The sequence below is a fragment of the Coenobita brevimanus genome, chromosome 34 (genome assembly GCF_032717465.1).
Source record: "Coenobita brevimanus isolate Jiangsu-jjx chromosome 34, ASM3271746v2, whole genome shotgun sequence".
Lineage (NCBI taxonomy): Eukaryota > Metazoa > Arthropoda > Malacostraca > Decapoda > Coenobitidae > Coenobita > Coenobita brevimanus.
The window spans coordinates 26,144,011-26,167,537 of record NC_136987.1 but is presented as its reverse complement, the minus strand read 5'-3'; the positions used below and the strand labels follow the sequence as shown (position 1 = coordinate 26,167,537).

General features: G+C 41.3%; 1 protein-coding gene across 1 annotated transcript; it reads right to left on the bottom strand.

The window, feature by feature from the left end:
• Positions 1-1,780: 1,780 nt before the first annotated feature.
• On the bottom strand, positions 1,781-12,024 carry LOC145396069 (uncharacterized). The gene is made up of 4 exons (XM_080269535.1): positions 11,979-12,024; positions 8,847-9,121; positions 4,166-4,279; positions 1,781-1,945 (listed from the first exon to the last, which is right to left on the bottom strand). Exons 1-4 carry the CDS (start codon positions 11,981-11,983, stop codon positions 1,872-1,874), a joined length of 468 nt encoding a protein of 155 aa, XP_080125661.1. The 5' UTR covers positions 11,984-12,024; the 3' UTR covers positions 1,781-1,871.
• Positions 12,025-23,527: the final 11,503 nt, after the last annotated feature.

The window sequence follows — 23,527 nt, the reverse complement described above, 5'->3', positions numbered from 1 at the left end:
TACTTTTGTTTACATTAACTTTCAGATTCCTCCTCCTACACACTGTCCCAAATTCATTCACCAAACCTTGCAACTCCCATTCATCTTCACTCAACAATACTGTATCATCAGCAAACAGCAACACCGGAAGCTTCCAAATCTCACCCTCATTCATTACAGCCAGCCCCACATCCACTGCCCTACCTTGCACCTCCTTTACAACCCCATCCATGTATATATTAAACAGCACTGGAGACATCACACAACCCTGTTTCAGTCCCACATTGAGATCAAAGAACTCACTCAGCTCACCATCCACTCGCACCGTAGCCCTAGCTCCTTCGTACATACTCTTCACAGCACTCATCAATTTCCCCTCCACTCCATATATTCTTAATACCTTCCACATACCTTGCCTGTCTATACTGTCATAAGCTTTCTCCAAGTCCATGAAGGCAGCATACACTTTCCTTCCCTTCTCTAGATACTTCTCCACTAAACATCTTAGAACAAATATCTTATCTACACACCCTTTTCCCTTCTTAAATCCCTCTTGTTCTTCTCCAACTAGCTCCTCTGTCATATGCCTAACCCTATCAATGAGTATTCTACCATATATTTTACCAGTCACACTAAGAAGGCAAATACCCCTATGGTTACCACATACTTCTCTCTCCCCTTTTCCTTTATATAAAGGAACAGTACTAAAGATGCCACTGCAATATAATCACTGGCCCCCCAAAAATGGTTATATATTTTTTTATAAGTTTAAATCTGTAAGTTTTGATGTCCTTCCATATGATGTTATGACTATTTTGCTGCCAGCTTGAGAAGGCAACTTTAGTGTTACACTGTACACTAATACATTTTACAGTGATACAGACCAATGGTATAACTGACTGACAATACCAACATCACATACGGCTGTACTCCAAACAGTACTTAGCACAAGAATAAAAGACTGACAGAAATTTGGGCCAAGTTCAGGTAAATAGGGTATAGACAGGCAACTGAAACAAATTTTTAGAAAGGTACATACAAGAGTTTATTTTCAAAAAACATTCATTTACTATACATATACAGTACATGGCTATACTCTCCTCACCTTAACTTTCAATGCCAGGAACACACCACTTTCATAGCACTTCTTCATGACTAGCACAATATTCTAGGTAATCTCATTACAACTACTGTACAATGAAAATGGAAGAGAGATTAATTTTAGGCCAAGTTAGAGTAAAAACAGTATAGCAATATTGGTTGTGCATTGAGACAAACTGTTATTCTGACATTCTTTGAAGCCTTTGTGGATCTATTTTACATTAACTTATTCAGGCCATCACAAGAAACTAATGGCAAACTGACTGGCTTTTGCAGTGTTGTCTCTGAAAGCAAACATTTCAGGCCCCATACTGAATGGCCTCGGTAAACATTCAGTGTGAAGTGTTCAGAAGCCATTAATTTTTTGCCTGCACACATCAGTGACTTAGTATCAATTAACTACTAGTAACAGCTTTAGATAATCGTCCTCCTGATGCAAAGGGTAATAGAAATTGACATAATGGAGCATTTAGATAAAGATCCACTGATCCACCTTTACTCATGTCTGTGTCTAAGAAACATGCTGAGCATTAAGCACAAGTCTGTCTTTATATAATGTACTACAGCTCTAACCTGGGATTAAAAAGAGAGAGAGAGAGAGAGAGAGAGAGAGAGAGAACGCAATGATAGAACCCCCCCCACACACAACCTTCAATGTAAAAATGTTCTGTACATAATCACTTAATCACTTTAGTCCAGTTCAATTAATATACAACCATTTATATGTACAAAACACACCTACAGTATTTGCATGACCATCTTCTACCTAAGGTTAATAAATAAAATATTAGCTATGATGATGTGATGGATGTTGGAAGCAGTGAGTTGAGGAGCTTGGACAACAGGGAGGGTGGATTGCTGCAGCCTGGTAGGGAGAGAGACATTGTGTTACTAGAGTAATAAACAGAATAACTGCATAGGAAGAGATATTAGCAAGTTAACTGATGACAATATGGGCCCTAGTGTTATAGTACAGCAGGAAAAAAGATCAATATGATGGTAATATTTCTTATTGTGCTGATGATCATAAATAACTGATCATCTTTATCAATATGATGTTTTTCCTGCTGCTGTAGTCCCAGGCTCCTCTGAAGGTGAGCCAGTGAACTACAAGCCCTTATCTTGTAGTCAATCCTCATCCTTTCAGGGGATAACAAGACTGGGTACATGGTTATATCGGTGCCACTGCATGAAGGCATCCCTCTATACTGGCTACATGGTTATATCAGTGCCACTGCATGAAGGCATCCCTCTATACTGGCTACATGGTTATATCAGTGCCACTGCATGAAGGCATCCCTCTATACTGGGTACATGGTTATATCAGTGCCACTGCATGAAGGCATCCCTCTATACTGGCTACATGGTTATATCAGTGCCACTGCATGAAGGCATCCCTCTATACCATCTGGATACAACAAAATAACAAATTCCTACTTATATGTTTTCTGGTTCTGAATCTTACCTAACCTGATCTTTTAGTGGAGTTAGGGTAATAAGAAAAAAAAAAAAATCATCTCAACCTTAACAAAAACAATTACTGTATTGGGTGAGCAGTAGGATTGGGGGAGGGGGTTGTGACTAAGGCCTATATTCTCATCAGTTAACAATTCTGCTTATTAAGCCTTACTATCCTCTTGTGTCATTTAAATCATTACAATACCTCCATACTCAGCATAAATGACACAAATTGATACTAACCAGCCCTATCCAAAAATAATTAGCTAAGGAAAAGATGCTAGGCAGCTTCCTTAACTGATAAGAACTAGGAGTTATGCTGCTACAACACCAACTAATGGTATTTTGTGGCCTATTACACAGGCAGCTGGAGGTACTCAGTGCCAACGAGGCAACGGTTACCAGCCTCACTTGCCCACCCCTCAGATGTAACCCTTACAGTGTCCATCCAGCTGGACCACCTTAACCCACTGAACCACCAGCCACCATAGCAAATGACATGGTGTATAGCAAACCATTTCACTTGTCACTCAGGGGCACTACATAAGAGACAGAGAGAGAGGCACTGCATCAAGGAGTCAGGAGGGCATGGGGGCAACATCAAGCAGAGATTGGAGGGGGGGGGGGGAATGAGGATGGGGACAATATCAAGCAGAGGGGGAGATGGGAACTACATCAAGCAGAGCAGACAGGAGGACGAAGGCACCACACAGAGTGAGGGAAGAGAGGACGGGAGTCATTATCAAGTGAGAGGAGGGGGAAGGGGTGGGGGACAGAGAAAACGGGGGAAGGGAGAAAGGATGACTGCACCCCCCACCTTTCACTCTTATTATAATTATTATTATTATGAGTGGGGGTATGTGGTAGATGGGGGCACTCACCATCCACTCACTCGATGTAATGCTGCTCTCAGGTGTCTGCCCTTTCCACTCTTCCATCCTCTTCTGTCTTTCTTTCCTTCATTCTTTCCTTGTCCTTCTGCCTACGGGTGACTTTACAATCCCTCTTCTGTCTTTCTTTCCTTCATTCTTTCCTCTTCCTTCTGCCTACGGGTGACTCTACACTGAGTGACAAGCCAAATGGTTTCCTGTACACCAGGAAACCATTTACTATGCTGGGTGGTAACCATATAGCCAAATTTTGGCACCTGGTGGTTTAGTGGGTAATTATTGCACTCCAGTCGGATTGAGCTGGTGAAGGTTTATATCCAAGGGGTGGTTGGGGTTTATTGCTCATGTAATGCCACTCAGGGATGAGTGAGGCTGGTCACTCTCATCTTAAATGTCAGGACCAACTGCCTAGCCCCGGGCTCCTACGTTCCTCATGGGGCAACACGGGATTGGATGATGGATGGATGGATGGATTATTATGAGTAGGGGTGGGTGGGGGGACTACAATGAGTGGGGGAAGAGATAAACAAAAGGGAGAGTGCATGATTGCTGCCCCACCTTCCACTCTTATATTACAAGTATTATTTTTATTATGGTAAAAACAGCAACCATTACTATGAATTTTACAACCTTCACAAAAGACAAACGATAAAGAAGAAATAAGATCCTTTTTAATTAAGTGGACAGTAAATGTATTTTCCTTAAAATAAAAACTGTAAACTTAATACATTAATTACCTTGGGTATCAATGGGTGTAGGAAGATCAAGAAGGGTGACTATGAAAGCACACTTAGGTGACAACTGGCAGTCCATCTCACCCTTAAGGTAGCTGATGGCTTGTCCTTGCACCTCTGCTGTGAATGGGATCAAGTGAATAACTCTTGATTGGTTGGATAACTTTTGGAACAAAATTGGTTAAAAAAGAATAATCAAATTGTTAGAAATCACTCTTCCATCCATTATACAACCCTTCAGTGCCCCATCAGTGGCACACGTGCCTGGGTCTACACTACTTAGTCCAGGCTGGATTATGAGGCAAGTGACCAGTTGCTCTTTCTTCAATAAGAGGGTGTTGGCAGTGAAGGGGTGAAGGGAGGAGGAAGGGGCTGTAACTCAGAGAGAAGATGACAAGAATGAAGAGGAGGTGGAGGAAGAGGCTGGCACTATGAGATAAAGGGGGGAGTAGCTGGCACTGAGAGAGGAGAATGGAGGAGGAAGGGACTGACAATGTTACGGAAGGAAAGGAGGAGCAGTACAAAGCTGGCACACACATAGAATGGGGGAGAAAATGCTGGAACTGAGGTGGAGAGGAGAGAAGGAGAAAGGGGCTGACACTGAGATGGAAAGGAGGAGGAATAAGGAGCTGGCACAAAGAAAGAGAGAAAGGGGTAGTAGGCACTGAGAAACAAGAGGGAGTAGGAGGCTACAAATGAGAAAGGGGGGGAGGGAGGAGTATGGGAAGGGTACTGGGAAAGGAGAAGGCTGCAAATAACAAAGAGAGAGCAGGGGGGGAGGGAGAAGGCTCTGTGACAGATAGAGGGTGTTGGGGGGGGGGGGGAGGAGCTGGCAGCCTGGCACTGAGAGAAAAGGGGAGATGGAAAATACTAACACTGAGGAAGGAAGAATGAGAGGAGGAGGAGGAAGAGGCTGGCACCGAGGGAGGAAGAGTCATGCAAACTGTGTTTACTGAAAAGTTACCAGTAATGAAGTTTCAATCCTATGATTGGTTGGCAAAAAATGTTCATTATGTGGGTAGCCTACCAGTAAAATATACCTGACCCTTTCAATATGCTGTCTTTAAAATATTCATTTTCATTATTCACAGACAATTTACATTAATTGTATTTTACCTTGAAGAGAGTACTAACAGCATCTTGGCTATAAGAGGTTAGTCTCAGTCTGATAAAATTTTCAGAAGAAATGTTACAAATAAATAAATAATTAATACACCATCATCATCATACTGAAATGTTTAGGTCCAAAACAAAAAACATTATCCACAGACAATTTAAATTTACTATATTTTATAAGAGTACTGTACTAGCATCTTGGCTGCAGGCTGTTTGTCAAGATTTGATAAAACTGTTAGAAGAGTGAATTTCAAAAATATAAAATACATCATCATACTGAACAGTTTAATGGGTCTAAAACACAAAAGGTTAAACTTCAGTGGTTTCTTTAAATATATGCCCACTATTGCCAGATTATTTACTTCAACATGAAATGAACCTCTAGTGATGAGGTGTCTGAAAGCTATATTTAAGTCCTTCAGTTATGTCTCATGATGTCTTGGCTGGAGGTAAAAAATAATAAAATGAAATATATATGAACCAATCAGATAGGTATATGTGAAGTTACAGAATGTGGTGAAAGTTTCTTGGCCTATTTAATGGAGCCAGCATTCTGTGGGCTTGAATGATGAGTGAATGGAAGCGTGGCCCACTGAAGTGGGCAAACTTAGGCTGTCTGAACACTGCTACTCCTCACCCTGCCCTACATTGGGAAAGGAGGTCTGGATGATGATGATGATGATGATGATGATATACCAATTATGAAAAGATAATAATAAAAACTATGCCAAAAATGCCATGCCAGATTTGTCAGTACGTCCACCTGACAGACTATGCATCATCCAGATATCAGTGAAGTTTTGTTACCTCATGATAAAATACACAGCTGGACACATACAGACAAGCAAAGGTAACTACATACGGTGACAGCAACCACAAGCAGATATGACTAACCCTGCATCATCCAGGTATTGGTGAGTGACTGGAGGTGTTTACCAAGAGACAGTGCTTTTGTGGGGGACACTGGAGGTCTTGTGTGTTGCTGCTGCCCCTCCACAGTGAATGATGGGCAGGCCTTGTGTGTTGCTGCTGCCCCTCCACAGTGAATGATGGGCTGGCCTTGTGTGTTGCTGCTGCCCCTCCACAGTGGATGATGGGCTGGCCTTGTGTGTTGCTGCTGCCCCTCCACAGTGGATGATGGGCAGGCCTTGTGTGTTGCTGCTGCCCCTCCACAGTGGATGATGGGCTGGCCAGAGGATGAGGAGTGACAGGGTGGAGGAAGTTGGTGGCTCGGCTGATCAGTTTCAGCTGCCACACTAACAATCCTGCTTGCTGGCTCAGATCTGATACTTGCCGAATGCCCTGTGGGATAACAAGTCACTTTAACCCTTTCTCTGCAATTATACAGATTTTCAGTACTGTATAATCCTGCTGTATACAGATGACCTTATTCTGCTTGGGTAAATATAACAAACTGGAGAGGTCAGACACACCACCAGAACTGCCTGTTCATACACAGCATCCCAATATTTCTCCCCCAATTCCCACCTAAGAAAAGGGATGAGGTAGGATGCCCCTTCCTCCCCACCAGAGAGAGAGTATAACAATCACACAGCATACCCAGTGACATATGCCACAGTCATTAATACATCACCTAACAATCTGAAGTAATGGTTCCACCTTATAAGTACAACCTGGTTAATCATCTTCCCTTTACCACTTCTTAACTTCTTCTGTCACACTTACACTTATAAAGTATTAAAGGTACCACTCAACTTTTTCTCTGCCATCCACACATACTATACTCAAAATGACAATGCAGTTACTTATACAAAACCCAAATACAAAAGGTCTCCTGATGTTACCAGTAGTTAAGTTTATGGAAATATGTTTGTATGAAAGAGTACATAACCTATGGGGAAAATGGGGACTGGGTGTTCAACCACCACCAACTTAACATCTATAATGCTATATATATTATATCTATATATATATATATATATATATTTTTATGTGTCCGACTCTGGGCATAGGCTTCACAGCCTGCTATCAAGGCCCAGCAGTCCTCCTGCATACCATACACCTCTACATGTCACCACTGGCTAACACCCACCGTCCATATTGAATACATGCTAGGGCTGTCTCATACAGGACTGGTGTATTGGTATTAGCGGGGGTATTTTTACGACATGTCGGCGGGTCTTCTGGTAGATCAGTAAAGCCTGATTTAATGAAATTCAAATCCTTAAACTGTTCCCTGCCCCAGCCGGGATTCGAACCAGGGTCCGTTAGGACTGCACGCCACCTCTCTACCGATTGAGCCACATAAATATATATATATATATATATATATATATATATATATATATATATATATATATAATATATATACAGTATATATATATATATATATATATATATATATATATATATATATATATATACTGTATATATATATGTAAAAGGCAATTTTAAACAAGAGTAAAGGTTAGTTATATCTAAAACACAAAATTAGCAAATAATAGTGCATATCTACTGGAATGGATGCATAAAGATCCCAAGATAGGCTATTGGAATTGAAACCACATCCTCAAATTCCTTACGCTGGCTACTGATTGCATACATGTCATAAACACGAGTGAAGTAACCCTTAAAGGATTAATGCTGCTGGCAATACATAGGAATAATTTATATCACTATTGCCAGAAGCCTTAATCCTGTATGGGGTGACCAGACACAAACTGCTTCCACATTACCCTGTCCTTTGGCTGCCCTCCCTCCAACTCATATCCTCCTCTCTCATTTATCTTTCCAGTTCATCCTCCCATCTTATCCCTGGTCTCCCCCTCCACCTCATGCACACACACTCCTAGCCAGTCTCTCGTTCTTCATCCTCCCCACATGGCTAGTAATGTATGTCCTTGATTAACCCACCAGTTCACAGAAAACTATTCCTCACACGTTACCAAAATCCAGGATACTTGATATCTTAATCTTGTTCCAATTGTTGTAATGTCTGAGGTGATGCACTGGCAAGTGAATTTGGCTCTCTTTTGTTTTGTTTTTTTGTTTTTTTTTCTTGGAAGGAATGGTTTGTGGGCTCCTGGCTTTTGGTTCCTTCTTTCTTGCATTAAAAAAAAAATAATAATTATAATAATAATAATAATGGTTCCTATCCCAATAACAGCATGAACAAGCCTCCATAAGTTTAGTGTTAAAAATGGTTTAGTTTCTGTTACTATGATATTCCATCTAAATGACTTCCTTATGCAGTGTTTGTTAACACTGAGTGAAGACAAATGTAGTACACAAGCCATTTTACAAACAATTTCAGCTTAATAAAGTACATAAAGAGAGATGTTTTCATGTGGTGGACTGGTCAGCTCCACTGCCAGGTTTGACAAACATTCCTCAGCTCCCTCTCTATCCCCAGAAAAGTGGATGGTGAACTGCAGGAGGAAGGGCAGCTTCGGCCCACAGTTCACTGGACTCATATTTCAGATGTGCTTCAGGACACTACTACATGTGTTGTGTGGTGCTGGTGCAGGATTTGTACATTACACTTAAATGTGTTGTGTGGTGCTGGTGCATGATGTGCATTACACTGACAAATTATAGTAAACATCACCTGTAGTGCTGCCAGGGGGTTGGGTATGGCCTGGGGCATTCCAACAGACAGGTGCTGGTATTGTCATAAGTGCTGCAGTGAACCCATTTTCATTGTCCTCTTCTCTCCTCTCATTGCTGCAGCCTTCAGATGACCCCAGTGACCTGGATGATGCTGAAGATGGTTTGGTTGATGACCAGGATGACGTATTGGTTGATGCTGCCGACGATGAGGGTGATGTTCCACCAACATGCACCAGCTGAGCAGAGCAGCCACTGACCTCACTAAGTACACAGCTCTGGAAGTGTTGGGCAAGATATAGTGTATGACAAAGAAATAAATAACTACATCAATTCATCCCAACTCTTATTCACCCATCAAGCTAAATAAGTAAACTGAAGTGTTAAAGAAAAGGTCAATTGATGCATCATCATCTGGACCTCCTTTCCCACCCTTGGGCAGGGTGAGGAGTAGCAGTGTCCTGACAGCCCAAGTTTGCCCACGCCAATGGGCCACATTTCCATTCACTCATCATTCAAGCCCCTGGAATCCTGGCTCTCTGATATGCCAAAAACTTTCACCACATTCTGTAGTGATGCATACAAGTACATAAAGGAATTTCACTGGAAAAAAAAAATGAACACCAAGATTATTAAAATTAATGAATGTCAAAATTACTAAAATGAATGAACACCAAGATATTATAATGAATGCACACCAAGATTACTAAAATGAATGAATGCCAAATGTACTAAAATGAATGCACACCCAGATTACTAAAATGAATGAACACCAAGATTATTAATACAGTTTGCAGACATGTAAATGGCCTGGGAGGAAGGTAGAGTCCCAGAGGATTGGAAGTCAGGTATAATTATTCCCTTGTACAAAGGAAAACAGGAAAAAGAAGTGTGGGGCATTTGTCTTCTTAGTATAATAGGAAAAGTGTATGGTAGGATACTTATAGACAGAGTTAGAGAAAGAACAGAGGAATTAGTTGGAGAAGAACAGGGAGGCTTTAGGAAGGGAAGAGGTTGTGTAGATCAGATATTCATTCTTAGATCTTTAGTGGAAAAGTTTCTAGAGAAGGCAAAGAAGTTGTATGCGGCCTTCATGGATTTGGAGAAAGCATATGACAGGGTGGATAGACAAGGATTGTGGAAAGTATTAAGAATATATGGTGCAGATGGAAAGTCGTTGAATGCTGTGAAGAGTATGTACGATGGTGCTAAGGCTGCAGTGTGTGTGGATGGTGAACTAAGTGAATTTTTCTCTTTGAAGGTTGGGTTGAAACAGGGATGTGTCATGTCTCCATGGTTGTTCAATCTGTACATGGATGGGGTAATAAAAGAGGTACAAGGTAGGGTAGTGGATGTTGGAGTGGCCCTGGCGAGAGAGGACAGTGTTTGGAAACTCCCTGTACTGTTGTTTGCAAATGATACTGTGTTGTTGAGTGAAGACGAAGGGGAGCTGCAAGGCTTGGTGGATGAGTTTGGGAGAGCGTGTAAGGAACGGAATCTAAAGGTGAATGTAGGGAAGAGTAAAGTGATGGTCTTTGAGAGAGGTGAAGTTAGTGAATGTACAGCGAGGTTGGATGGTGAGGAATTGGAAAATGTGAGTATGTTTAAGTACTTGGGTAGTGTGATGAGTAAGGATGGAGGTTTGGAGGGTGAAGTGCTTGAAAAGGTACAGCGGGGAAGAAAGGTTGCTGGTTCCTTGAAAGCAGTGATAAGAAGCAGGGAAGTGAGCATGGAAGTGAAAAAGTTACTACATGACAGTATTGTGATACCAACTCTAATGTATGGAAGTGAAGCTTGGACGTTGTTGGAAGGACACAAGCCAAGAGTGAGAGCAGTGGAAATGAGTTACTTAAGAGGAGCATGTGGAGTCACATGGAGAGACAGGCTGACGAATGAGGATACAAAGGAGCATTGTGGTGTGGATGTGGATGTGATAGGAAGCGTTATGAGAAATACACCGAGGTGGTTTGGCCATGTGGAGAGGATGGAGGGTGAAAGACTGACAAAGAGAGTGTATGTGAGTGAGGTGGAGGAGGGAAGAGGGAGGGGGAGGCCGAGGATGAAATGGAGGGATGGGATGGAGAGATATATGAGAGAGGGGGGGTGTGAGTTGGGAGCAGGGCAGTGAAATGGCGGGGGACAGGGTGACGTGGAGGCAATTTGTTTGTGGCCACCCCGAATGGGATTGAGGCGTCTGGCAATAGATAGATGACAGTTGCAGAATAAGACAATGCTATGGCTCTACGTCTTTTCCATGGCAATTTTTCACAATCAGCAGCATACAGTAATTTAGTGATTATTTCTTGTCACAGCACAGCATTCAAAATAGTGTGATGGCAATTTCACACCTAGTCTCATCTTAAATGTCAGGACCAACTTGCCTAGCCCCAGGCTCTTACGCTCCTCATGGGGCAACGTAGGATTGGATGATGGATGGATGGATAGTAGGTCTGGTCAACAGGCGCTCAACCAATCCAAGTATATGGAAAACCCTTTTTTAAATAAACTCTTGTCTAACTTCAACCTGTGATGGAAAGAGTCAGGCTTTCTAAAAAATTTCCACTTCCTATTGTGTCCCATAAAAAGAGAGAGAGAGAGTAGTTAAGCATCAGCCATGAAATGAAATAAAACAACATGAAACAAACACACATGGGAATTATGACTGTTAATACTGTGACTCCAGGTTCAACTGTGTGTGAACCCAGTGGACTGCAGGCTGATACTGCCCTTCTGCAGTCCATTATCCTCCTCTTGTAGATAAGGAGGGAACTGGGGGACATTTATATACCTAGGCAGTGCACCCGCCTGGCTATATCAGTGCCACTACATGAAGGCATCCTACTCCAGCACCAAATTAAACTACAGTAATTCCAGATGTGGCCATGTACAGAGGATGAAGAATGAGAGACTGACAAGAAGTGTGTATGAGTGAGGTGGAGGAGGAAAGGAGGATAGGAAGATCAAGAATGAGATGCAGGGATGGAATGGAGAGATATATGAGGCAGAAGGGTGTGACCTGGAAGAAAGGTAGGGCAGAGGTCAGAGAGACATGGAGGAAATTTGTCTGTTGCCATCCCTTACAGGATTAAGGCACTGGCAATAGACAGACACAGTTCTAAATAAGTGAACCCACCTCATCTGATGCAGTGTGTGGGTTGCTGGTGTCCCTTAACTTGTAAACTGCAGTATTCAGTGCATCAAACTGTTCCCTGGAGCACTGCCACGTACATCATGTCACTCAGCCTGAAAAACGGAAATAGTCATTGGATTGGTTCTGCCTGATTAGTAATAATGACACTACAAGTACAGCCTGTGTCTAGGAGGTGCAGCCAAGATTCCAGGGGCTTGAATGGTGAGGGAATGAGTGTGTGACCCATTTATGGTGATCAGTTCTCCCACTATCATTTTCCCCCCATTTCCTTGCTTTCTGGACCCTACCTCACCCCACCTGAGTGTGGAAAAGACAAAATGGATGAAGACGATGATGATAATTGTCCACAGTTAAGGAGATACTGACCTTGAAATTTGCACACCCATATTCCAGCATTCTCACTTACATTTCATACAAAACTGGAATATCTATCTATCTATTGCCAGACCCCTTAATCCCGTTAGGGGTAGCCACAAACAAATCTCCTCCATGTCGCCCTGTCCCCCACCATTTCACTGCCCTGCTCCCAGCTCACACACCCCTCTCTCATATACCTCTCCCCTCCATCCCACCACCTCATCCTTGGCCTCCCTCTCCCTCTTCCCCCCTCCACCTTACTCACATACACTCTCCTTGTCAGTCTCTCTCTCTCCATCCTCTCCACATGGCCAATATAACCAATTGGCTTAAATACCTGGTTATACAAACATCCCTCAAGTACTTCCCTGTCCCCTGAAAGATGGATGGCACACTGCATGAGAAAGGCATCTAATACACCTCTAGTTTGCTTCAGCTACACCTGGGGTTACAACTACTACTACACTGAATGCATAACTTCATGATACCGTAGCTGACTGACTGACTAAGAGGGTGTATGTGGGTGATGTGGAGGCAGGGAGAGGGAGGGGGAGACCAAGGATGAGGTGGAGGGATGGAGTGGAGAGGTGTATCAGGGAGGGGGGAGTGAGATGGGAGGAGGGCAGTCAAATGGTGGGTTACAGAGCGACTTGGAGGCATTTTGTCTGCGGCCACCCTTCGCAGGATAAGGGCATCGGGCTATAGACAGACAGATAGACAGACCACAGCTGGCAAGGTATGGTACACATCTACCTGAAAGTTGATTTACACCATACTGTCCTTCAGTACATTCTCTATCAGCCTGTACAATATCATAAGATCCATTGGTCAAACCCTTTTTAATATTTTTGCAATTCTTTTCTCTGCACATGAGTTATAACGAATTTTGTTTCCAAAGCCACAGCTGAGTGGTCCTGCCGCCTATCATCAAACTCAATGGCAATTCTGACTACACGAAGTCCATATTTCTGATTACTAAGGTTTTCTGATTTAGTCTGTGGTAGTTGGAGGTGCTCATCATCCACTCACTCGATGTAGTGCTGCTCTCGGATGTCTGCCCTTTCCTCTCCTCCATCCTTCTTTTCTCCGATCCTCGTCTGTCTTTCTTTCCTTCATTCTTTCCTCTTCCTTCTGCCTATGGGTGACTGTACACTGAGTGACAAGCCAAATGGTTTCCTGTACACCAGGAAACCATTTACTATGCTGGGTGGTAACCGTATAACCAAATTATGGCGCCTGGTGGTTTAGTCGGTAATTACAGCACTCCAATCGGATTGAGCCGGTGAAGGTTTATATCCAAGGGGTGGTTGGGGATTAATGCTCACATAATGCCACTCAGGGATGAGTGAGGCTGGTCACTCTCATCTTAAATGTCAGGACCAACTTTTTTTTTTTTTTTTTTTTATGCGAGGAAGAAGGAACCAAAGGCCATGAGCCCGCAGTAACAGTTCCCTCCAAGAGAAAAACAAAATACAATAGAGAGCCAAATTCAAGATCCGATCATTTTGAGATGCCTGGACACACTGCGTTTGAAAGACTGGAGATCATAGGCAGGAGGAAATACAGACAGAGGGAGACAGTTCCAGAGCTGACCTGTTGCATGAATGAAAGACTGGGAGTAACGGTTAACTCTTGCATTAGAGAGTTGGACAGAAAAGGGATGAGAGTTTGCTGCCAGACGGGTGCTACGCGCCCGTCGTAGAGGTGGAGGAATGCAAGCAGACAGTTCAGAGGAGCAGTGACCATTAAAGTAGCGATAGAAAAGAGATAAAGATGCAACAGTGCGGCGAAGAGACAGAGGTTGAAGGGAGTCAGTAAGAGGAGGAGAGTTAATGAGACGAAAAGCCTTTGACTCCACCCTATTGAGAAGAGCTGTATGTGGGGAGCCTCCCCACACATGAGAGTTGTACTCCACACAGGGGCGGATAAAACCCCTGTATAGAGCCCCTGTATGGGGCAACATAGGATTGGATGATGAATGAATGATTCTGTATTAATAATTATCTATCAACCTATTTATCACCAGGTGATTAATTCCAAATGAGATGACCACAAATGAATCCCTTCCATGTCATCACCTTCTCTGCCACGAGGCTGCCTGCTCTCTCACTCACACCACTCTCTCTCATATACTATACCTCTCAGCCCATTCCCTCCAGCCTATTCTTGGTCTCTGCCTCCTCCCCCCCCTCCCTCCACCTCACTGACACACACACACACACACACACACACACACACACTCTCCTAGTCAGCCTCTCATTCTCCATCCTTTCCACATGGCCAAAGCATCTCAAAGTATTTCTCCTAATGCTTTCTGGCACATCCACATCAACACCACAGCACTCTCTAATCTGAAAAATCTGATATCCAAAAACCTGTACCGTGAACCGGGGTGACTTCGTACGATTTTGAAGGTTATTTCATCCTGACACAATTTATTTTGGCCAAAATACTGATGTTAAGTATTACATACGTACGTGAGCCAATAACCTGTAAGTATCTAACAGCCAGATAATCTCAGTATCTCCATCTAGACGTAGTAAAATATTTTATAGGTGTCCGAGGTCACCCCGGACTGGGGAGACTTCGGACTGCCTTGGGGTGACCCCGGTCACTCATTAGAAATGCACTGAAATGGGCCCCTAGTAGCTCAGCTGAATGTTTGGACAGTTCTGGGGGGTCTTCGGACACTGCGCGACTTTTAAAAATATTGCTGAAAAAAATACAAAAAAATACAGAAAAATTACAAGTAAATAGTAGTGATATATAGCAAAAATAGATGAAAAAATAAATTTTCCATTGACTTACAACCCCAGTTTAGTTGATTATACATATACATTATAGGGAGTACATTCTCACGCTATGCGCAGGTTAAAGGCACGATTGTGACTGACTGACCGGACGGTTTAAAGCGTGCCGGCTATTTAAATGCCTAATTAAAGGGAACTTGGAATGGAGGAACAGAAGATAGGGAAGGAAAGAGCTAAAGAGTGAAGGAGCTTGGGAAGGAATGAGAGAAGGAGCTTGGGAAGGAGAAACAGGAGTTAGGAATGAGGAACAAGAGGAGGGAGTGGAGACGAACTATAAGGATATCATACCGGTACCGTACCATATGGTAACTTAAATAATATGTGTTCTCACATCATATTTCTTAGCAGCAAAAACAAAGATAAGCATGCAGACTGTGTACATTGTACAAAATATGTTTTATTACATATAAAAAAAGCAAATTAGATATGCTGTCTGACCTCAACCCTTTAAATATCCATTGTCCGAAGTTACCCCTTTAAATCCCAAAAATGCGTACACATTCACTCATGTCATGTTTACATACATTTAAAATGCAGATTTTAACCCTTTCTCTGTTCCAATCTTCAAGTTAGACGTTAAAGTAAACCTCTAAATGTGTATAAGCGTGCGGTTTGTTATGATTCGTTCACACCAGACCAAGTTTTCCCGTATTCATTTTTTCACCAAAAAATAGCATTGTCTTTTTTACAATATATTCACCAGTGGAACATAATATTTTAAAAAGATAATTATACATAACATTTTACAAAACCTATGCAACATTATCCCGTTTAAATATATACGATATCTTTCTTCGTTTAGCAGCGGCGTAGCATTTAATCTTTTTATGCAAATTTCGTCCGAAACCACCCCGTGTCCGAATTCACCCCGGCTCACGGTACTTCAAAAAATACTTCTACATCCAACAAGGGTGTGCTGATATTGCCTGTCACCACACACACCATGCATATGTGAAGACCAAGCAGGGCTGGTTGTTAGAAAATATAAAAATAAATAAGAGTTACCTCATTTGCTTGTATGGCTCCCACATGCTTGCATGTGTTTGCCTTGGTCACCCAGTGGTGGCTGTCAGTGCTGCTTAATCTCCAAAACTGCACACTGGCATCCTGCTGTCATTCCCCAGGAAAACTGTGAGGCAGCAGCATCTATAGCCTGTAAAGTAAACATATTACCATTAGACACTGGCCATAACAACACTTGTGTTTTGTATAGGCTTCAATTACCATTACCATGTACACTGCAGCTTTAGAAAAAAAAAAAATTGCCTTGCACTGAGAAAGAATAGTTTGACCAAATGAATATCAGGTCATATTGGCTCAAGGAATGCAATTACGTACTGTACAGGGTATGTGAAACAGTTTTCAAGGTCATGTGTGTTATACACTAACTACTACACTGCTCTGAAGTTATTAAATTTTTCAGTACTGTACACTTTTCAACGATTCTGTTTTATCAAACCAGTCTAGACAGAAATGAGTCTTAAAATTACTGAGCAGTATTATGATAAACAGTACCTGTCAATCCCATTTTACCCTCTACAAGGTGTTGGGGCCAGAGGCTACATTACCCTGGTCAGGTACATTAAGGTAAGTTCTGACCACCATTCCAGCACCACTTCTGGTGACACTATAAGATACCTGTTGGCCATCACCCTATGCAAGGCCATCACTCTGACTGGGGTGTTCTTGGCCACCAGATAAAAAAGCAGCTGCCTGGTACAGTACAGTAAACTCTCAATTATCTGTCACTGAAATATCCAGCCCAACACAATATCCGGTGCTGCTGGCTCGGCTCTATTAAAGGAATATCAGGCAAAATTATGCAGCATCCGGTGCTGAAATGGGATGTATCTGGCTGTTCTATGCAACGTCCACCATTGAGGTGTTTAAACAGTAACTCACCAGCACCCGGGAACACCCCAAAGCTTGCAAATCAATGAAAACACCCGCTATGCCCCAGCCAATTAGAATCTGTTGTGGGAGCAGCTCACCCGGCACCCCAAGAATACCACTGCCCTCTCATTCTTGCCTGTGGATGTCACGTTGTAAAGACATGTCTGTGTGCTCTGTTCTTCTGACCATGCAGTCATGAAACCCTAGTGCTGTGACTAACTCTGTTGCATTCCATGTTTGTTGTTATTGCAAAGCTTATGGCCTGGGGTGATCTTTGGGGAAGCCATTTGCCACTTGACCACATGGGATTAAGTACACTGTACAGTATTGTACTGCATGGTGTACAACTCTACTCTCCATTGATGCCACAACTTGGTGAGTACATTCAGCAGTACACTATGTACTGCATTACTGTACTGTATCATTACTGTATTGTATTTCATGCTTAGTTTTCATCTTTAACTCATGGGGAAGTTTTTAGGATTAAGGGTAAAAATGGATAGTAACATTATTTGGCTCAACGCCAAATGATGAGCCGCTGGGGAGGTACTCTGCAATATCCAGCATTTGCCTTTATTTGGCGTAGGGCTTGGCTAAATACAACAGAATGGTGTTGATCAAAATGTTTAGCCAATATAAATGATGCATTAATTTACAATGTTTTTTCATTACTTCGTGGTTTTGTTCGATGCAGCTTGTGTCATCCAGTAACGAGCGGGTGAGATTAGGTTTTAAGCAGCCTTCGTTATCCAGTAACAAGCGGGTGACTTGTGCACCACTACCCTAAGTATGGAAAAGGTTAAATATCCAGGAGAAGATAAGCTGGTGTACAATGACTGAGTTGTGTACCCTAAGCAGAATCTGTTTTACAGGCTATATTAATATATCAAATCATACTCCTAAAGGAATTGCTTAGCATAGGCCACCTGGCTTACTGCATTTTTTTTTTTTAAGTCTTACGTTCACATACACTTTATGTTGCACAAAAACCTACGTTAGCACCTCTATCACTCAATTATATCAGTAATTATGATAATCCTTAATGCCTTCTCATACACATAATTACCTCCTGGTCTTCCAGGCAATAAGGATGACATTTCTGGTGATTTAAAAACAAATAACAAATTAACTGGCTCGACTTCGGGCCCTTAACTAAAATGTAAACATATTTCAGCGTTAACAATACCCATTATTACAAAACAATAAACTTAAAATGAGGCAATATTATTATTTTCCAGCCTGCCTCTACAGATGATAAAATTTCAGCCTTAAAATAAATAGGGATGTCAGGACTATATGGGATTTAAAACCTGTCATCAACGTACCTGGTTTAAATGGACAGCTTGTCTCACCTGAAGTAAACACAGCCCTCCAGTCTTCTTACAGCTAATAATCACACCCTTATATAACTAATTCCAATCCTCAATAATGGTGCCAGACATCAATTAACGCACAGACGTACCGTACATAACAAGATAATGCTAAGAGAAACATGAAAGAAACAAATATTCCCTCACAACTTCCTCCACCTCTCCAGCCCCTTCCCATCATTCCTGTGACGTACACCTATTCCTTTTGTTTTCATGTCATATTTTACGTAGATTTTGAACTGAAATATTTATTGTTGTAAAAGGTACATAGATTTAATTATGGATATTTTAACATCTTTCGAAATAATATTCAAAGTGTAATATATCCAAAGTGGTAATCTCGTTATTGCCGAATTCGTAGTACTTTCCCAGTGACTTATTTTACATAACACAATATTTTATGTTTCTAATGTTAAGATGAAAGAATTTAGGCGTAAAAAATTCCACCTTTCCATTCTGATTGGGTAGTTGTAACAATAAATTAACACCACTGTGGTGCTAGTCACGAAGTGCTATGGAAAGGATGCAGAGCTGCAGCATTGCCTGCCTCTGTCCTACGGTAAATAACAGCAAAATAACGAAAATCTGTGGAAAATAGGCACAGAAGAACTGAAATATATGGTAAATGAGCAGAAAAGGAAATTACTACAGCTGTGCCCCCTCCTCATAGCACTTCTTCGTGACCAGCATCTCGCATTCAAAATAGAGAGATGACAGTTTTAGGCCAAGTTAGAATAAAAAGGATTTAAACTCGTATCCTGTTAGATTAAGGACGCTCCCTAACACCTTTTCCTTAGTGATTTATTTTGTTTATTACACCTTGCTGCAGGCAGGAGTGGAGCCGGTGTAGCGTTATGATCTGTCCCCCAGTCCGCCCCCTACGGCGCATGCGCGGGAGTTGCCAGAGGCCGCCACAAATATGCCATTTGTCCTCTGATCTCTGTAGGGGTAACATGATCGCAGCCTCTCGCCCTTTGTTTACAAACGGCAAATGGTCATTCCGGCTTCTCATATCATTCGTCTCAAAGCTTTCTCGGGTAGTTTCCGCCCTTAAATTAAATTAGATTAGGCGGAAAGCAGTAAAAATTCGAATTTCTAAGGTATGAATGAGTTAGGTTAGATAAACATAGTTATAATTAATCATCTGGGGACGAGTTATCTAATCTGTTAGGCGTGAGGATTGCCTTAGCTTTGTATCTTTACAGGAATGAGTCAAGCTCGTACTGTCCCATGTATTAAACCATTTTTATCATACATATCCTTGAAATTATAAATAGTTTTGGCACAGACTACCCCATTAGGTTGTGCATTCCACTGATCAATTGTCCTATTAGGGAAACTGAATTTCCATACATCTTTATCACCTCTCTTTTTATGCTGTATTTTGCAATGTTCTCTTGCTGATGCTTCACACATATATATATTCATTTATGTCTATTTTCTGTTCCCCTGATATGCATTTATACAGCATAATCATGTCTCCTCCTCCTCTCCTGCAGCGTTGGTAAATTCAATCTTTCCAGTCTTTCTCAGTAACTTAAATCCCTTAAGCTTGGTACCCATCTTGTAGTGGCCCGTTGTACTTTTTCAATCTTATCTGTGTTTTTTGAGATGAGGATTCCAGACTACTGTGATGCATACTCCAGAGTTGGTCTGATGAATATCTTCCTCAGCATATCTTCATTTATATATGTGAATGCTATTCTCATATTAGCAAGCAATGTATACATGTTTCGTACCTTCTCACTGATGTGATCATCAGGAGATAGTCTGTTACTGATAATTACTCCTAGGTCCTTCTCCTTTTCTGGTATGTGTAGGGTTGATCTTCCTAACTTATAATACCAATCTGGTCTTTTCTCACTTTTACCAAATTTTATTACATGACACTTATCCACATTAAATTCCATTTGCCATTTATTGCTCCATTCATGAAGCTTGTTCAATTCCTCTTGCAGCTCTTTGCAAGAATCTATGTTAGTAATTTTCTTTTGAATTTCTGCATCATCTGCAAACATATTTAGATAGCTTCCATTTCCAATATTACTATCTATGCCATTTATATATACTAAAAACATAATATACTAAAAACATAACTGAGCCCTGTGGAACTCCACTGGTCACTTCCCTCCATGATGAGTAATTTCCCCTTAATATTGTTCTCATTTCCCTTTTTCTGAGATAATCCTGCATCCAACAGTGGAGATTGCCTTGGATACCTCCTTGATGGTACAGCTTCCATAAAAGTCTTTGGTGCGGTACTCTGTCAAATGCTTTCTTAAAATCTAAATAGATACTGTCCACCCATCCTTCTCTTTTCTGTAATGTTTCTCTAACTTTGTCATAATTGCTTAGAAGATTAGTAACACATGATTTTCCCTTCCTAAAACCGAACTGCCTCTCTTTTATCATACCATGTTCTAGATGTTTTACCCAAACTTCCCTTATCAGCTTTTCTAGTATCTTACAACACTGGTCAGTGATACTGGTCTGTAGCTGAGTAGTTCTCATTGTGTTAAATTTGACTAGTGTACAGGTATTTGTAGACCTGACAGGTGGTTAAGAGGGATGAGTAAAGGACTCATGAATGGAATGGAATGAAATGGAATAATTAAAAAAGAAAAAGAAAAAAGGAAAGCGAGCACCAAGCCACTCAATGACCAAGTTTCCCCCTGGGGAGGGGGGGGGGGATAGAATACCTCCTCAGTATCCCTGCTTGTCGTAAAAACCATCTAAAAGGGGCACTTTAATCTTCATCCTTCCTCTTTTCCCCCTCTGCTTCTTGTACTTTATCTGTCCCACCTCTCTGCCTTATATTTTCACTTTAATACCCACCCAACTCCTATTGTAGTGCCATATAGCCATTGAGTGGCTTGGTGCTCGCTTTCCTTTTTTTTTTTTTTTTTTTTTAATGTTCCATTCCATTCAATGACTAAGTTATATGGCACTAACTTGGGTGGGTATTGAAAATATATGGCAGAGAGGTGGAACAGATAAAGTACAAGAAGCAGAGGGGGAAAAGGGAAAGGATTTTTAGTCGGCTTTTACGACAAGCAGGGATACTGAGGAAGTATTCTATCCCCCCCTCCCCGAGGGGAAAGGATTCGTGAGATAACCGTGACTGGGAGCTGGCTTAGTTTCCATTGATAGTACCCCTATGGGGAGGGGGGACAGAATACTTCCTCAGTATCCCTGCTTGTGGCAAAAGGGGCACTTTAATCTCCATCCTTCCCCTCTACCCACTCTGCTCCTGTACTTTATCTGTCTTACCTCTCTGCCTTACATTTTCACTTTAATACCCACCAAACCCTCTTCCATTATAGTGCCATGTAGTCATTGTTTTAGCTTGGTACTGGCGCTTATTATTCACCTCCTCTTGTACTTCATGTGTCTTATCTCTCAGCCTTATATTTTCACTTTAATAACCACCCAACCCCCTTCCACCTCACTGCCATATTTTCATTGGCTTGGTGCTATTTTTTTTTTTTTTTTTTTTTTTTTTTATTACTGTGTTCAATGCATTTCCACTGATAGTACAGTATATAAATATATCCTGTGCTACTGGACACGACAGGGTTTATGTTACTGCACATGTGTGCAGATTTAAATAAACGATTGGTATTAAAATATGCCAATCAGTGATGTGTAGTAATGTACCCAGTGTGCTGAATAACCTAACTTAGGATTTTTTTTTCCCACAACAACTAGTATCTGAAGTGATCTCAGTAAGGTAACTGATAAGGGTTTTTACTTTATCATTATCCATTGAATCAGTAGCAGTGCTGTAACAGTGTGAACAGGAAACTTCACTAAGCATACCCTACTGGAGTGCATACTGTTTTCATAGTGTTTGGAGTTAAAAGTACTTTTCCATAAATGAAATTTAGAGGCTAATTTTTATTTCACATTGACTGAACTTGAACTATACTGGACTAGCCTAACACTCTTATGTGAGATTTCTCAAAACTAAAGGGAGATGTAAGATTTCTCAAAACTAAAGGGAGATGTAAGATTTCTCAAAAGTAAAGGGATTGGATTGGATAATTGGAAAAAAAAAGAAAAAGGAAAACCTAGCACCAAGCCACTTATTGACTGTATGGCCTTTAAAAGGGGTTGGGTGGGTATTAAAGTGAATATATAAGGCAGAGAGGAAGCTATCTAAATATGTTTGCAGATGATGCAAAAATTCAAAAGAAAATTACTAACATAGATTCTTGCAAAGAGCTGCAAGAGGAATTGAACAAGCTTCATGAATGGAGCAATAAATGGCAAATGGAATTTAATGTGGATAAGTGTCATGTAATAAAATTTGGTAAAAGTGAGAAAAGACCAGATTGGTATTATAAGTTAGGAAGATCAACCCTACACATACCAGAAAAGGAGAAGGACCTAGGAGTAATTATCAGTAACAGACTATCTCCTGATGATCACATCAGTGAGAAGGTACGAAACATGTATACATTGCTTGCTAATATGAGAATAGCATTCACATATATAAATGAAGATATGCTGAGGAAGATATTCATCAGACCAACTCTGGAGTATGCATCACAGTAGTCTGGAATCCTCATCTCAAAAAACACAGATAAGATTGAAAAAGTACAACGGGCCACTACAAGATGGGTACCAAGCTTAAGGGATTTAAGTTACTGAGAAAGACTGGAAAGATTGAATTTACCAACGCTGCAGGAGAGGAGGAGGAGACATGATTATGCTATATAAATGCATATCAGGGGAACAGAAAATAGACATAAATGAATATATATCATATGTGTGAAGCATCAGCAAGAGGACATTGCAAAATACAGCATAAAAAGAGAGGTGATAAAGATGTATGGAAATTCAGTTTCCCTAATAGGACAATTGATCAGTGGAATGCACAACCTAATGGGGTAGTGTGTGCCAAAACTATTTATAATTTCAAGGATATGTATGATAAAAATGGTTTAATACACGGGACAGTACGAGTCTGACTCATTCCTGTAAAGATACAAAGCTAAGGCAATCCTCACGCCTACCAGATTAGATAACTCGTCCCCAGATGATTAATTATAACTATGTTTATCTAACCTAACTCATTCATACCTTAGAAATTCGAATT

Excerpts from the sequence above, each read along its gene's own strand:
- LOC145396069 (XM_080269535.1), bottom strand. Across the intron at positions 4,280-8,846 it reads ACCCCCTGGCAGCACTACAG|AGGTGCAAGGACAAGCCATC; the intron begins GTGATGTTTACT and ends CATTCACAGCAG. Across the intron at positions 1,946-4,165 it reads TACACCCATTGATACCCAAG|GCTGCAGCAATCCACCCTCC; the intron begins GTAATTAATGTA and ends TCTCCCTACCAG.